Source organism: Mobula birostris, chromosome 1, assembly GCF_030028105.1.
Source record: "Mobula birostris isolate sMobBir1 chromosome 1, sMobBir1.hap1, whole genome shotgun sequence".
NCBI classification, from domain to species: Eukaryota; Metazoa; Chordata; class Chondrichthyes; order Myliobatiformes; family Myliobatidae; genus Mobula; species Mobula birostris.
The window spans coordinates 211,424,798-211,440,189 of record NC_092370.1 but is presented as its reverse complement, the minus strand read 5'-3'; the positions used below and the strand labels follow the sequence as shown (position 1 = coordinate 211,440,189).

Sequence of the window (15,392 nt, the reverse complement as noted above, 5' to 3'; positions counted from 1 at the left end):
TAACTCGACAAACCAGTGGGCATTTGGTAGAAAGATCTTTCACCATCAGATGAAGAATTTTTTTTTGCTTAGACGTGGTAGGAGTCTGCTAGAAGGACTTTCACTACATTAAAAAGTACTTGGATGGAGCATTACAAGTTGTGACCTACAGAGCCATGGATAGGGGGCTGGAAGATGGGATTAAGCTGGGTAGTTATTTCTTGTCTAACACAGACAAGATGGGCCAAGTGGTCTCCTTTTGCATCATAAATTTTATGTGATTTAAGAAATAAATCTCTAATTCATCCTTCTGAATTTTGAAATAACACACATTACAATTCTAAACAAACTTACATTTTATTGTACAATAACACCATACATTTATAAATAGAAGTTTTTCTTTAATCTAACTGATAAAGTTCAGTATTCTGAAAGGTGAATGCAGAATGTGTTGTATGGTCACAAATAACCTTCACACTCTTATCAGCATGATCAATTTCCTCCAGAACTTGGAATGAAGCTGTTCCTTTAACAAACTCTGAATGATTGTCATTCATTTGATCAGCTGGAAGGTCATCTTCATCAAGAAACTCATTATCAACGCCCTCCCTTTTTGCACACACAGAACTGGCTGAGGACTCATTATTCACAGATATTGGATCCTCTGCTTGCAGTACACCAAGGTCTGAGGGTGACTGACTTTCAACTTCAATTTCACTAACAAGCTTATTCCCATCAATGGAATTCATGCAGCCACTTTCAGATACCTGGTCCACTCCAGGCTTCGAAATTACCCTTGTTCCTTCTGATGAATTGTGTAAATGTACAGAATTATCACAATTCTCTGACAGGGTAACCAGTTCATCTTGTTGATTGGATACAAATTCAACACCATCATCTGACAATGATGGGTCCTTCTCTGTCTTTTTATCACTTGCAATAGATTCAGTCAAGCCCATTTCTTCTCCGCGTTGCTGAAGGTTTGATGGAGTACTGCCAGCTGTACTGTGATTCAGATCACATGCATGAGAGATGATTTCATCCTTCTCTTGCTGCTGAAACTACAAAACCAGAATATTTATCTGAATTTGTATTTTAAAATAGTAGTTAAACTTGTTTCAAATATCACCACTGATCCATTTCAAATTTACAAGGCACTGTTTTATTGCTGATGAAAGGACAGATGTAGTATATTTTAGTGTACATTCAAGATGAGGTAGTAAATTGGATTAGACATTGGCTTTGTGGGAGAAGCCAGAGAGTGGTAGTAGATGGTTGCTTCTCTAACCGGAGGCCTGTGTCTAGTGGAGTGCAGCAGGGATCGGTGCTGATTGCATTGCTGTTTGTCATCTACATCAATGATCTGGATGATAATGTGGCTAAATTGAACAGCAAATTGTGGATGACACCAAGACTAGGGTGCAGTGGACTGTGAGGAAGACTGTCCGAGCTTGCAGTGAGATCTGGACCAGCTGGTAAAATGAACTGAAAAATGACAGATGGAATTTAATGCAGACAAGGGTGAGGTGTTGCAATTCCATAGGACCAAGTAGGGTAGGTCTTACATAGTGAATGGTAAGGCACTGACGACTCCTATAGAACAAAGGGGTCTGGGAATACAGCTCCATAATTCAGTAAAGTGGCATCACAGGTTGAAAGGGTTGTAAAGAAAGCTTCTGGCACATTGGCCTTCACAACTCAAAGTAGTGATAACAGGAGATGAGATGTTATGTTATATTGAAGTTGTATAAGACGTTGTTGAGGCCTTATTTGGAGTATTGTGTGTAGTTTTGGTCACCTACCTACATGATGTAAATAAAGTTGAAAGAGAGTGCAGAGAAAATTTACAAGGCTGTTCATTGGACTGGAGGCCTGAGTCATATGGAATGATTCAATAGGTTAGGGCTTTATTTCCTTGGAACGTAGAAGATTGAGGAGATACTTGATAGAAGTAATACAAAATTATGAGGGGTACAGATACGGTAAATATAAGCAGGCTTTTTCCACTGAGGTTGGGTGGGACTACGATTAGAGGTCATAGGTTAGGAATGAAAGATGAAAAGTTTAAGGAGAACATGAGGTGAAATTTCTTAACTCAGAGAGTTATGAGAGTGTGGAACAAGCTGCCAGCGCAATGTTTAAGAGAAGTCTGGATAGGTACAGGGACAGTAGGGGTATGGATGGCTATTGTTCAGATGCAGGTTGATGGGACTAGGCAGTTTAGATGGTTCAGCACGGACTAGATGGGCCAAAAAGCCTGTTTCTGTGCTGTACTTTTCTATGACTTTATGTAATTGTTCCTTAGTAGCTGGTATCATATTGCTTTTTACAACTTGTATCCTTTGGCTTTGAGGACAGTTTTAGAAATAATGCAGTTTACAACTAGTCAACGATTATAAGATGACAATTGTAAACTGCACAAATGCATTGCCAAGAACACAAGCTTAATACAAATCTAAAGTGTGCTATTAGAAAAGCTAGAAGAGTCAGCTGGATCTTTGAAAACAGAACTGATCATAGACCAGAAAAGGTAAAATCTGTTCGAAGTGGATTAAAAGCAGGGAAATGGGACTCATTTCTAAAAGGTCTTCCAACACAGACCAAAAGTTTCTGAGAACAAGATGACATCAGCAGTAATGGAACATCTGGACAGCAAAGATGTATACGTCAAGATGCTCTTTATTGACTACAACTCAGCATTCAATACCATCTTCCCCCCAAAAACTAATCAATAGCCTCCAAGACCTTGCACAGAGCATGTTATCAGCAGCATACAAAAGTAAAACATAAATTTAAAAATTAAACAAATTGTACACAATTTTTACAAGAAAACACAATTACAACAGATGTCCATTTTAGTGCAAAGTGGTCAAGGTGTTCATGGTGTTGCTAAATGGTCATGACTAGGAATTTGCCATATGGTTCAAGGACTGAATGGTTGAAGGGAAGTAGTTGTTCTTCAACCTAGTGGCATGTAGTTTCTGTATCTACTGCTTAATGGCAACTGTAAGAAGATGGCATGGCTCAGGTAGTGGAGATCTTAGATGAAAATGTTGCCTTCTTGAGGCAGCACCTCCTGTAGATATTACCAGTGGTGGGGAGGGATGTAGCCACCATGGTTTCTGGGCAGAATACACAATTCCCTATAGCCTCTTACATTCCTGCGCATTCAAGTTGCCATACCAGACCATAATGCAAATACACTTACCCCATATGCCTTCTTTGATTACCTTAATATCTCAAAAGATACTATTCCTGGCCTTAAATACACTCAGGGACTGGGCCTCCAACGCCCTCTGAGGCAATGAATTCCATAGATTCACCACCCTTTAGCTGAAGAAATTGTTTCTCATTTTTCTCTTTAAGTGGCCAAGCTCTCTTCTTAGGACTGAGACATCATTGCCAAGGAAAGAACAGCTCTATATCTACCCTGCAAAGCCCCTTAAGAATATGTGTTTCAAAAGAAATACGATATTTTAAGTTAATATTTCCTTTCCTACTTCATCTGACATGAATACTCTTTTCTTATAGTTTCCAGTAAAATAGCAGAAAACCTGAAATAAAAATAATTGCTTTTTACTTTCTAGTTTGCTAACAATAAGAACTTATCAATGTGCTTGTCTTCCAAGTCTTCCTGAACACCTCATTGTTGCTGGGGCCATACAGCCCCATGAACTTATTCCTGACAGTAATTGATGTAAAGAAGAATGAATCCACATCACATGGATCACAAATCTTTGTGGGCATCTGTGGCAGTGCAATCACTTCACTGTTGACCATAAATTCTGGATCATCATTTTCTTAATTAGAACTTTTGCTATTTTACAAAAATAGAAAATACCCAATTCTTAAACAATTTCACATGACCTGTTTTTCTACTTTCAGTAACAATTATTTTTATTTTCTATACAGAAAGTCAAATTACCATGGATGACAAGGCATGAAGCTAATATGAGTTAAATGTCAAATATTTTGAGAAAGCTTTGGCGTCCAGAAATAGAATTAATAAGAAAAAAATATGATTAATGCGAAACTGTAAGAGCCCAAGTTAGGTTACACTGTGCTAAATGTGATCAGCCAAGTGGTAAAACACACCTGCAAACGTCCCTGGGTCAAAGTAAGAAAACTGACTCCTAATCACAATCTTTGAAACAACATCTGCCCGGATGTTGATGAGTATACGTCCAGGTTCAACTCTAACAAGCTCAGCAATGAAGTTACCTAAAAATGACAGTGCAGTTGCACACAAAAATAATGGGCACCTAAATGAGATATAAAGACAACCAGGAATCAACTTTGAGCAAAATTGAAACAGTGCGAAAAAGTTATTTAAGAATGGAGAGTGCTGGAGGTAGAACAACCTCCGCTGAACTTTAAATGGGGCAATCTATTTCTGCTCTGTGATAATAATTTCCAAAGGCTTTCTGTAAAGTTTCTCACAATGGATGGATAGCAAGAGTATAGATTAATAAATACTGGTTTTCTTTCTGTAGTTCTACATAGCTTACCTTTGAGTAAATAACCAGACCACTTTCACAGACTTCTGACACCCTCAACTCTGCCAAACATTTTTCAGTTGGATCAGCAGGGTCTGTTTTCTTTAAGGAAGTACTCAGGAATTGATCAGCATTTTCTGAAGTTACAAACAACTTGTGCTAAACAAAAAGAACAATTCATGTTCACATGATTAACAGAGAACATCTGACAAAGGCACAGGTACTTAAATATACATTTGATGTTACAAAATAATTCTTCTGAAACAAATCTTTATGACTTAATGCTGGAGGAACTCAGCAAGCCAAGCAGCATCAATGGAAAAGAGTGAACAGTCAATGTTTCGGGCCGAGATCCTTCATCTGCCCTGACGAAGGATCTCAGCCCGAAACGTTGACTGTTTACTCTTTTCCATAGATGCTGCCTGGCCTGCTGAGTTTCTCCAGCATCTTGTGTGTATTATTTTGATTTCCAGCATTTGCAATTTTCTCTTGTTTGTCCTCAATGACTCAAGTCCAACACAATTAGCTTCCGAGAGACTACTGAATTCATAGTACCATTATAAAGTCCAGAGTGAGTCCTGCATAACCAATGACTAAACGAAAACGGTTTTGGTCTCTCATGGCTGTAGCTGATGAATACAACCATTAGATATATAATTGTAGTCCGTACGGGCAAACTCAATGCTCAATATAAAGGAACCCCTAAGGAGGGAGTGATCATAATAGGACAGAACTCACCCTGCTGTTTGAGAAGGTGAAGGTAGAGTCAGATGTGTCAGTACTACAGTAGAGTAAAGGAAATTATAGAAGCATGATAGGAGCTTGTCAAAGTTGACTGAAAAGGGACACTAGCAGGGATTACGGCAGAACAGTAATAGCTGGAGATTCTGGGGCAATTGAGAAGGTGCAGAATAGATACATCCCAAAGAAGAAGTATTTTAAAGTGAGTTTGTGAAAACCGTGACTGACAAGGAAAGTAACTGACAGCATAAGAGGAAAAGAGAAAGAATGTAACAAAAATTAGTGGGAAGTTAGAGGATTAGGAAGCTTTTAACAACCAACAGAACACAACTAAAAAAAGCCATAAGGACAGAAAAGATGAAATATGAAGGTAAGCTAGCCAATAGGGATAGACCAGCTGGCGAGTTAAGTGGTTAGGATGATGTCAGAGCCTATTATTAAAGATGAAGTTTTAGGATACTTGGAGGCACATGATAAATATCAGTCAAAGTCAGCATGGTTTCCTGAAGGAGAAGTCTTACCTGACAAATCTGTTGGAACTCTTTGAGGGAATAACAGGCAGGATAGACAAAGGAGGGTCAGTGGATGTAGCTTACTTGGATTTTCAGACAGCCTTTGACAAGATGCCGCACATGAAGCTGCTTAACAAGATAAGAGCCCATGGTATTACAGGAAAGATACTAGAATAGAACATAGAACAGAGAAATCTACAGCACATTACAGGTCCTTTGGCCCACAATGTTGTGCCAACCATGTAACCTACTGTAGAAACTGCCTAAAATTTCCCTACTGCATAGCCCTCTATCTTTCTAAGCTCCATGTACCCATCTAAGAGTCTCTTAAAAGACTCTATTGTAACCGCCTCTACCACCGTTGCTGGTAGTGCATTTCACGCATCCACAACTGTGTGGAAAAATTTACCTTTGACATCTTCCTTGTAGCTACTTCCAAGCACTTTAAAACTATGCCCACTCATGTTAGCTATTTCAGCCCTGGGAAAAGCCTCTGGCTATGCACATGATCAATGCCTCTCATATAGACCTCTACCAGGTCACTTCTTATCCTCTGTCGCTTCAAGGAGAAAAGGCCAAGATCACTCAACCTATTCTCATAAGGCATGCTCTCCAATCCAGGCAACATCCTTGTAAATCTCCTCTGCACTCTCTTTACAGTATCTATATTTATATTTCCTTCCTGTAATGAGGTGTCCAGAACTGAACACAGTACTCCAAGTGGGGTCTAACTGAGGTCTTTTTTTAGCTTCAACATTACCTCATGGGTCTTGAACTCAATCCCACAGTTAATGAAGGCCATCACACCATAGGCTTTCTTAACGACAGTGTCAACCTGCGCAGCAACTCTGAGTGTCCTGTGGACACGGACTCCAAGATCTCGCTGATCCTCCACACTGCCAAGAGTCTTACCATTAATATTATATTCTGTCTTCAAATTTGACCTACCAAAATGAACAACTTCACACTTAATCTGGGTTGAAATCCTTCTGCCACTTCCTAGCCCAGTTCTGCATCCTATCGATGTTGTGCTGTAACCTCTGACAATCCTCCAGACGATCCACAATACCCCCAACTTTTGTCATCAACAAACTTATAACCCACCCTTCTACTTCCTCATTCAGGTCATTTATAAAAATCACAAGAGGAGGGGTCCTAGAACAGAACCCTGAGGAACACCACTGGTCACTGACCTCCATGCAGGATACGAACCACCTAAAACCACCCTTTGCCTTCTGTGGGCAAGCCAATTCTGGATCAACAAAACAACGTCTCCTTGGATCCCATGCCGTCTTACTTTCTGAATGAAAGGGGAACCTTATCAAATGCCTTACTGAAATCCATATACACTGCATCCACTACTCTACCTTCATCAATGTGTTTTATTACATCTTCAAGGAATTCAATCAAGTTCGTAAGGCATGACCTGCCCTTGACAAAGCCATGCTGACTATCCTTAATCAGATTATGTCCCTCCAAATGCTCATAAATCCTCCCTCTCAGAATCTTCTCCAACACTGAAGTAAGACTCACTGGTCTATAATTTTCTGGGTTATCTCTACTCCCTTTCTTGAACACCTTCCAATCCCCTGTACTTCTCCAGTCCCTATTGATGATGCAAAGGTCATCACCAGAGGCTCAGCAATTTCCTCCCTCACTTCCCACAGCAGCTTGGGGTGCACCTCGTCTGGTCCCAGTAACTTATCTAACTTAATACCTTTCAAAAGCTCCAGCACATCCTCTTTCTTAATGCCTATACACTGAAGCATTTCAGTCCGCTGTAAGTCATCCCCACAATTGCCAAGGTCCTTTTTACTGGTGAATACTGAAGCAAAGTATTCATTAAGTATCTTGGCTACCTCCTCCGACTTCATGCACATGTTCCCACTATCACATCTGATTGGCCCTATTCTCACACGGATCATCCTCTTGCTCTTCACACACTTTGGGGTTTTCCTTAATCCTGCTCAGCAAGGCCTTCTCATGCCCCTTTCTAGCTCTCCTAATTTCATTCTTGAGCTCCTTCCTGGCACCCTTGTAATTTTCTAGAGCTCTGACAGTACCTGGTTACTTGAACCTTTCGTAAGCCTTTCCTTTCTTCTTAACTAGCTTTTCTACATCCTTTGTACACCATGGTTCTTTTACCCTACCATCCTTTCCCTGCAGAATGGCATCCAAATACTCCTGGAACATTTACCACATTTCTGCTGTGCATTTCCCTGAGAACATCTGCTCCCAGTTTATGTTCCCAAGTTCCTGCCTAATAGCATCATATTTTCCACTACCTCAATTAAATGTCTTCCCAAATTGTCTGCTGCTATCCCTCTCCAGCACTATGGTAAAGGAGATAGAGTTGTGATCACTACCTCAAAAATGCTCTCCCACCGACAGATCTGACACCTGACCAGGTTCATTTCCCAATACCGGATCAAGTACAGCCTCTCCTCTAGTTGGCTTATCTACATATTGCATCAAGAAACCTTCCTGAACACACCTAACAAACTCCACTGCATCTAAACCCTGTGCTCTAAGGTGATACCAGTCAATATCAGGAAAGTTAAAATCACCCATCACAACAACCCTATTATTATTGCACTCAATGCAATATTATTATTGAACTCAATGATCCAAAAATCTGAAGCCCTCCCTCCTGCACTATCCTCTTAGCCACATGTTAAACTGTACGATCTTCCTATTTCTAGCCTCACTGGCATGTGGCATAGGTAGCAATCCTGTCCTTTAACTTTGCACCCAATTCCCTGAACTCACTTTGCAGGACCGCTTCACTCCTCCTACCCATGTCATTGGTGCTGACATTGACTACAACCTCTGGCTGCTCACCCTCCCACTGAAGAATGCTGTGGACTTGATCGGAGATGTCGCTGACTCTAGCACCTGGGAGGATCTCCTCTCTGTTCTCCTGATCAACAAATCCCCCATCACTACAGCTCGCCTCTTCTCCCCACTTCCTTTCTGAGCTACAGAGCCAGAATCACTGCCAGAGATCTGACTGCTGTGGCCTTCCTCTGCTGGGTCATCCCCAAAGCGGTATACCTGTAGTTGAGGGGAACAGCCACAGGGATACTCTGCACTGGCTGCCCATCCTGATGGTCACCCAGTTACCTGTGACCTGCATCTTCAGTGTAACTGTAGGATAATACAATTGGTGGATAAGCACATAATTTATAACCACTGACATGGAGTTGGGGTTCACTTTAAGAGGTGGGTCTAATGTGATGACATAATTATTAGAGTTTTTGGCATGCTTTGTGTTCAGTGTGTGGTGTTCAATGAAATGTGTAAGTTTTTTCTGGAATATAAAATGCCTCAATTCCTGTTATTTGTATGTTCTATCAACCCATCAGCCTCCCAAATGATCAGGGTTCATCCAATTCCAGCTCCAACTCCTTAATGCGGAGTGTTAGAAGCTGTAGCTGGTTGCACTTCACACAGGTGTAGTCGGCAGGAACACTGGTCACCTCCCTGACTTCCCACATCCTGCAAGAGCATTCCACTATCCTGCCTCGCATCCCCACCGCTCTAAATGTGCAATAAGAATAATTAATGAAAAAATCTTATGGTCTACGCCTCTCCCCGCTGAGCGAAAACCTCGACTCCCCGCTCTAACACTCCACTTAAACGTAACTTTTTATTGGATTTTGCCAACTGCCTAATTATGTGCAGTCCAACGTCTCCCTGGAACTGTGGTGTTCAAAATATATCAACTGCCCGCTTGCTTTTTTTAAAAAATTCCCTCTCCCACTAGGCAATCTAACGTCTCCCAGGGTGTGCAAAATGTGCCAACTTGCCCCACTAGCTTTTTTTTAAACTCTCTTTCACTCTACGCAATCCAATGTCTCCCTCAGTGCAATGATTATTTGAAATTGATGCAGTTATTTTAACATCTGACACAACAAATGTTGCAATGTAGCTCAGTTCAAGTTGTTCACTGGTTTGTGATTGCTCCCAAATGAAATCTTTACATCTACTGTCACAAGTTATATAAGCAACACTGTTTTCTCATTCCAATATTGACTTCTCTGTCTTTGGATTCCTCTACGATACTATGAAAACAATGCTGAATCCTAGCTATTTGGTCCAGATTCTGGACTCTAAAAGACAAATTTAATATCTGGGGGATCTATTTTTATAAATAGTAATTATCAATTAGATATGTCAAAATAACTGCAAGAATAAATTTACCATATTACTAGACTCTGATCAAATAACACCTCCAAAACATTGTTTTTTAAAAGTAAACTGTGCATTATCGCCATCAACTCATTTTTTAATATTTTATGTTTAGGTACTCGAAAGCGAAATTCATCTTTTCATAACCCAACTACTAGCTTGTCCCCAAAAATACCCAACTCAAGTTGATTTAAAATGTTTTCCGTAAATATTCTAAGAAAAAAGTCAGATCATTTTAAAGACTAAAGAGGGAAAGCAAAAGAATGAATGTAAAGCCATGTTTTCATGACAGATGACATTTTGGGTTGGCAAGGTTACCTGCAATGAGTTGTGTGTACTTCCAACACAAAAGCTTTGCCACGAACCTCGGCTCTCCGATGACTTCATTAACACCACTGCGGCATTGTCTTTTGATATGTTCAGTATGCTTTCTCTGGTGTCCAACTGATGTTCAGATGGAAACTGAATAATCAACGAATATAAGGTATCTGAGTGTGTTGTTCCAAAAGTCATGTTATAATTGTGGGTATGAAGAACAGATTTCAAACTATTTTCATTGATATTTCTCACTTGCAGTATAAATGTAACCGAGTTTTCATTCTGATGGTAATGGAAATCTGGACACACAGCTTCATTTTCCTTTAAAGAGTCTTCCGAGCAGGATTTGGTATTTTCAGATGAATTTACTTGTGGGTGCTCAGTTACTTGTCCATCTATTGTACTATTGCAATGCCTTTCCTGAGCCACATAACTTTTATCATTAGAAGTTACTGCACCTTCCTCAGGGAGGTTCTTCTGTCCTTCTGAATCCACTTCCGAGACAATTTGGGGAGAAACAATCACATCATTTGGTTTCAGAAAGTGATTACTTGAAATAGTAGTAGTTACTTTCACACTTGATGTGATGGATGCTGTAATGTGGCTGAATCCAAGGTGTTCATTAGTTTGAGATTGCTCCCAATTAAAATCCTTACACCCATCTTCATAATTTATACATGCTGTATCATTTTGTCCATATTTCTCTTGGGAATCTCCTTCAAATTTATTCATTTCTGGTATCAGTACTGACTCGTCAGTATTCTCCATGGATTCATTGTCCTTCCCTGCCGGCTCAAAGTCACTATCGTGGGATTTTCCCAGTTCTAGGACTTGCTTTGCAGGAACAACTGGCAAAGTAACCACAAGCTGTCTCTTGGATTTGTTAAATTTAGCCGACCCCTGATTTTCATCTACCGGGTATGGGAGGGTCAAATCAAGTTTATAAGCTGGTTTCTGCGACTCCAAACATAACAATTTTTCGGTCACATCCAAACTAGCATTCTCGACAGAATTAAGCAGAGGAAGGTCGATAGTCACCACAAGTTCTTTAGGTCTGGTACTAGGGACAGCATCGCGGGCATATCGATAATCTTGCAAGTCAAAAGATGATCGGTAAACAATGGAGTATTTAGGTTGGGTAAATTTGTTGTCCTGCATTTTCTTATTCTGATCCTTTCCAAAGGCGTTTGATATCTCAGTCGTACTTTTATTCTTGATATCGCTTCGAGTGGTCTTTTCTGATTTTGGAAGCTCGTAGGGATAAGGGAACCTTAAAGGACTGTCTTCTTCTGGAATTTCCTTAGGGCCACCAGGAAGTGGTTTGCGAATAACAGCAGAGTGGGGCAACCCCTTATATTTTATTTTCAAAGTTTTAACGTTTCTCAAATCCAGCTTTGCATTTAGTTGCTTCTCTATCGCGTCCAGTGAAATTTCATCCACCATTTTTCTAAACTTCTTATTCCTGTTAGCCATGTACAGAGTGTCCGGGTGAAACACCACATCATAAATCAGATACTTTTTACCCTCTGCAGCCAGATCTTCCCTCCCAGGCGTGAGGCTGTAGGGCAGAGACCACTGTTGCCCCAGTGCCCCGTCGTTGCCCTTTGCCGGTTCGCAAGTGGGTTTATTTATCAGATCATTGCTGCAGACGTTGATGAAACATTTTTTGTCACCGTTAACGCTGGTCTTCAGGACATGGCCCGGGATGGGGTGCACAAACTTTACATCTACTCCTCTTTCTCGCTCCAGCTGGGTTATTTCCTCTTCGTATTTCTTCTTATTTTCCGGTTTAGAGATTTCCTCCGCATAGTCGGATAACAGTTTTCTGAACTTTTCATCTTTCAGCGCTTTAGAGAAGCGGTCCACCTCTTCGCGGGTTAATTCCAGCTCCTCCAGCTTGGACGAGGACGCCATGCTTCAGCGCGAGCGCGGCCTCCTCCGCCGCTCCGGGCGCACGCTGTTGACGTCAAGGACGGGGAGGATTACAAATATTTCAGCTAAATCACTTTCTCCAACTTCTCAGTAATTAACAGGTTCTTTTAAAAAATTCGATTAAACTATTTAAGGCTCACAGGATCGCATTTTAGGTCTTCAATATATACTAAGCCTCAGGAATTAATTTGTTAGTGCGGAAGACGACAGGAACACGACGGTGTGATGCGATCTGGTTGCCATGGGGAAAATGGCAAACAACACCTGACAAGGAAGCGGCGGCTTTCACTGCGACCTTACTACATGCCCAAAGTGATGCAATTGGTGCCTGTAAATAAGTCTTAATTCTTGACTAAGGTTTGAGAATCAACGAATTGTAAACATCTTTCACTGGAGTATGGACTGAGAGTCAACGCATAATTTTATTGTAAATAATTTTATTTATTGAATGACTCAGGGTCAACGAGTTTTTTTTCTATGTAAATAACTTTATTTTGTAATATTTCTGAAGAAAGTATATTTTTGGAGAGAAAAAAAGAAGAAAACGCCTGTATCCTAGGAGGTTAAGATCAGGTTTAGCTTTGGTATTTTGTCTCCCTTTCTCTTCACCATTTACACCTCAGACTTCAACTACTGCACAGAGCCTTGTCATCTTCAGAAGTTTTCAGATGACTCTGCCATGGTTGGGTGTATCAGCAAGGGAGATGAGGCTGAGTACAGGGCTATGGTAGGAAACTTTGTCACATGGTCTGAGCAGAATTATCTGCAGCTTAACGTGAAAAAGACTGAGGAGCTGGTGGTAGACCTGAGGAGAGCTAAGGTACCGGTGACCCCTGTTTCCATCCAGGGGGTCAGTGTGGACATGGTGGAGGATTACAAATACCTGGGGATAAGTATTGACAATAAACTGGACTGGTCAAAGAACACTGAGGCTGTCTACAAGAAGGGTCAGAGCCGTCTCTATTTCCTGAGGAGACTTAGGTCCTTTAACATCTGCCGGACAATGTTGAGGATGTTCTACGAGTCTGTGGTGGCCAGTGCTATCATGTTTGCTGTTGTGTGCTGGGGCAGCAGGCTGAGGGTGGCAGACACCAACAGAATCAACAAACTTATTTGAAAGGCCAGTGATGTTGTGGGGATGGAACTGGACTCTCTGACAGTGGTGTCTGAAAAGAGGATGCTGTCTAAGTTGCATGCCATCTTGGACAATGTCTCCCATCCACTACATAATGTACTGGGTGGGCACAGGAGTACATTCAGCCAGAGACTCATTCCTCCAAGATGCAGCACAGAGTGTCATAGGAAGTCATTCCTGCCTGTGGCCATCGAACTTTACAACTCCTACCCTGGAGGGTCAGACACCCTGAGCCAGTAGGCTGGTCCTGGACTTATTTCATAATTTACTGGCATAATTTACATATTACTATTTAACTATTTATGGTTCTATTACTATTTACTATTTATGGTGCAACTGTAACAAAAACCAATTTCCCCTGGGATCAATAAAGTATGACTATGACTATGACTATTATACATTTAGGCTCTGCACCACAATTATATGGAAACAAGATCACTGATTCTGGCTGGTAATCAAGCTCTAAGTAACAACTTCTCCCTTCAAGTCGTTTACTTCAGATACAATGGATTGGTTAGACCCTGGCTCATCTCCCAGGAGGTAAAATCTGACAGAGCCTGGCACAAAGTAACTCAAGTTACGGAAAGGAAAATGATATACATGCAGATTGGCATATACTAAGCATTCAGCAGTTGTGCTCAATCTATAAAATTATTTCATGGCCAAACATTAATTTATCCCTAAGACTAACAAATAATTGTGTTACAACTTTACAGCTGTCGTGGTCCTTTTTTGGACAGCTGTTCAAAGTAAGTTTATTATCAAAGTACATATCTGTCACCATATGAGATTAGATTTCTTGCGGGCACTTACAGGAAAGTAAATACAACATGATTTATGAAAATCTATAAATAACAAAGACTGAAAAACAACCAATGTGTAAAAGACAAACCCTGCAAATAATAAAAAGGTAAATAAATTATATTGAGTTATAGAGTCCTTGAAAGTGAGTCTCTACTTATTCAGCAGGTCACTGTCAGTTTCCTGAAACTTCATCAAATAAACAAGTTTTAAATTGCTGATGTATACTTATTAGAATATTCTAATACTTGTTTTCAGTTTAATAGTAACTTTTAGAATGTAATTTAGCACAAAAGATTTTAAAATTTTCAGTGCACTTTGAATTATCGAGATTTAGCTTAGAAAATATTGCACCAGGTACAAGATCCACCTTTAAAATTAGCTTCTGTCCAAGTGAACTAATCATTATACAGTTTCTCCTACTTCATTCATTTGTAGATCTTCAGTAAGGCCTCGAAATTAGGATACATCTTTTGGGTAGAAGTATACATGTTGAAAAGCCTTAAAATTTACTATCGTACTGGCACCCGATTGTAAAATTGTTTTGTGTTTAAGGAACTAATTTAAAATCTATCTAAACAATATGTTGAACTGCCTATAATAAATGGCTTCCTAAATAAATAGCACTTACCTATGATTGGTTATGAAATGGTGATGGCCATTTATTGAAATTGTATTGTTTGATTGAATAAAGATGATATTTGAGATGTTAATTTTCATAGATCTAGCATAGTTAATTTAGCATCTTTAGTGTCAAGAAAAATTCAACTACAAAACTTCTTCTAAAGCAGAAAAGGCTGCAAATATTATTTCTTAAAAAAAATCTTTAGTTCAGAAAAGAGCACTTTAATTGGTCATGTGAAATCTATATTACGTACACAGCATATTTGTGCCACTTACAAGTTTCAGTGGGTTTTTTTTAATCATCAGCAGTATTTTTAACTATTTTAAGTGTAATCTTAGGAAATATAATTTGTGCATCACAGACAACACTCACAAAGTGCTGGAGGAACCCAGCAGGCCAAGCAGCATCTGTGGAAAAGAGTACAGTCGACACTTCAGGCCAAAGCATTGACTGTACTCTTCTCATAGATGCTGCCTGGCCTGCTGAGTTCCTCCAGCATTTTGTGTGTGTTGCTCGGATTTCCAGCATCTGCAGATTTTCTCTTGTTTGTGCATTAGAGTTTTTTTAAAAATTAAAACCACAACAAACAAAGTATTTATATAGTTTAAATAAGAAAAATGTTCACAATTAAAATAAATTGAAATTTTAAAGGAAAATGATTA

At 39.9% G+C, this 15,392-nt stretch overlaps 1 protein-coding gene across 1 annotated transcript; it reads right to left on the bottom strand.

Annotated features, from left to right (window-relative positions):
• Positions 1-317: 317 nt before the first annotated feature.
• On the bottom strand, positions 318-12,346 carry dnaaf2 (dynein axonemal assembly factor 2). Its single transcript, XM_072270829.1, has 3 exons — positions 10,238-12,346; positions 4,488-4,634; positions 318-1,040 (listed from the first exon to the last, which is right to left on the bottom strand). The coding sequence occupies exons 1-3, from the start codon at positions 12,149-12,151 to the stop codon at positions 381-383; spliced, it is 2,721 nt and encodes a 906-aa protein (XP_072126930.1). The 5' UTR covers positions 12,152-12,346; the 3' UTR covers positions 318-380.
• Between the last annotated feature and the right edge of the window lie 3,046 nt (positions 12,347-15,392).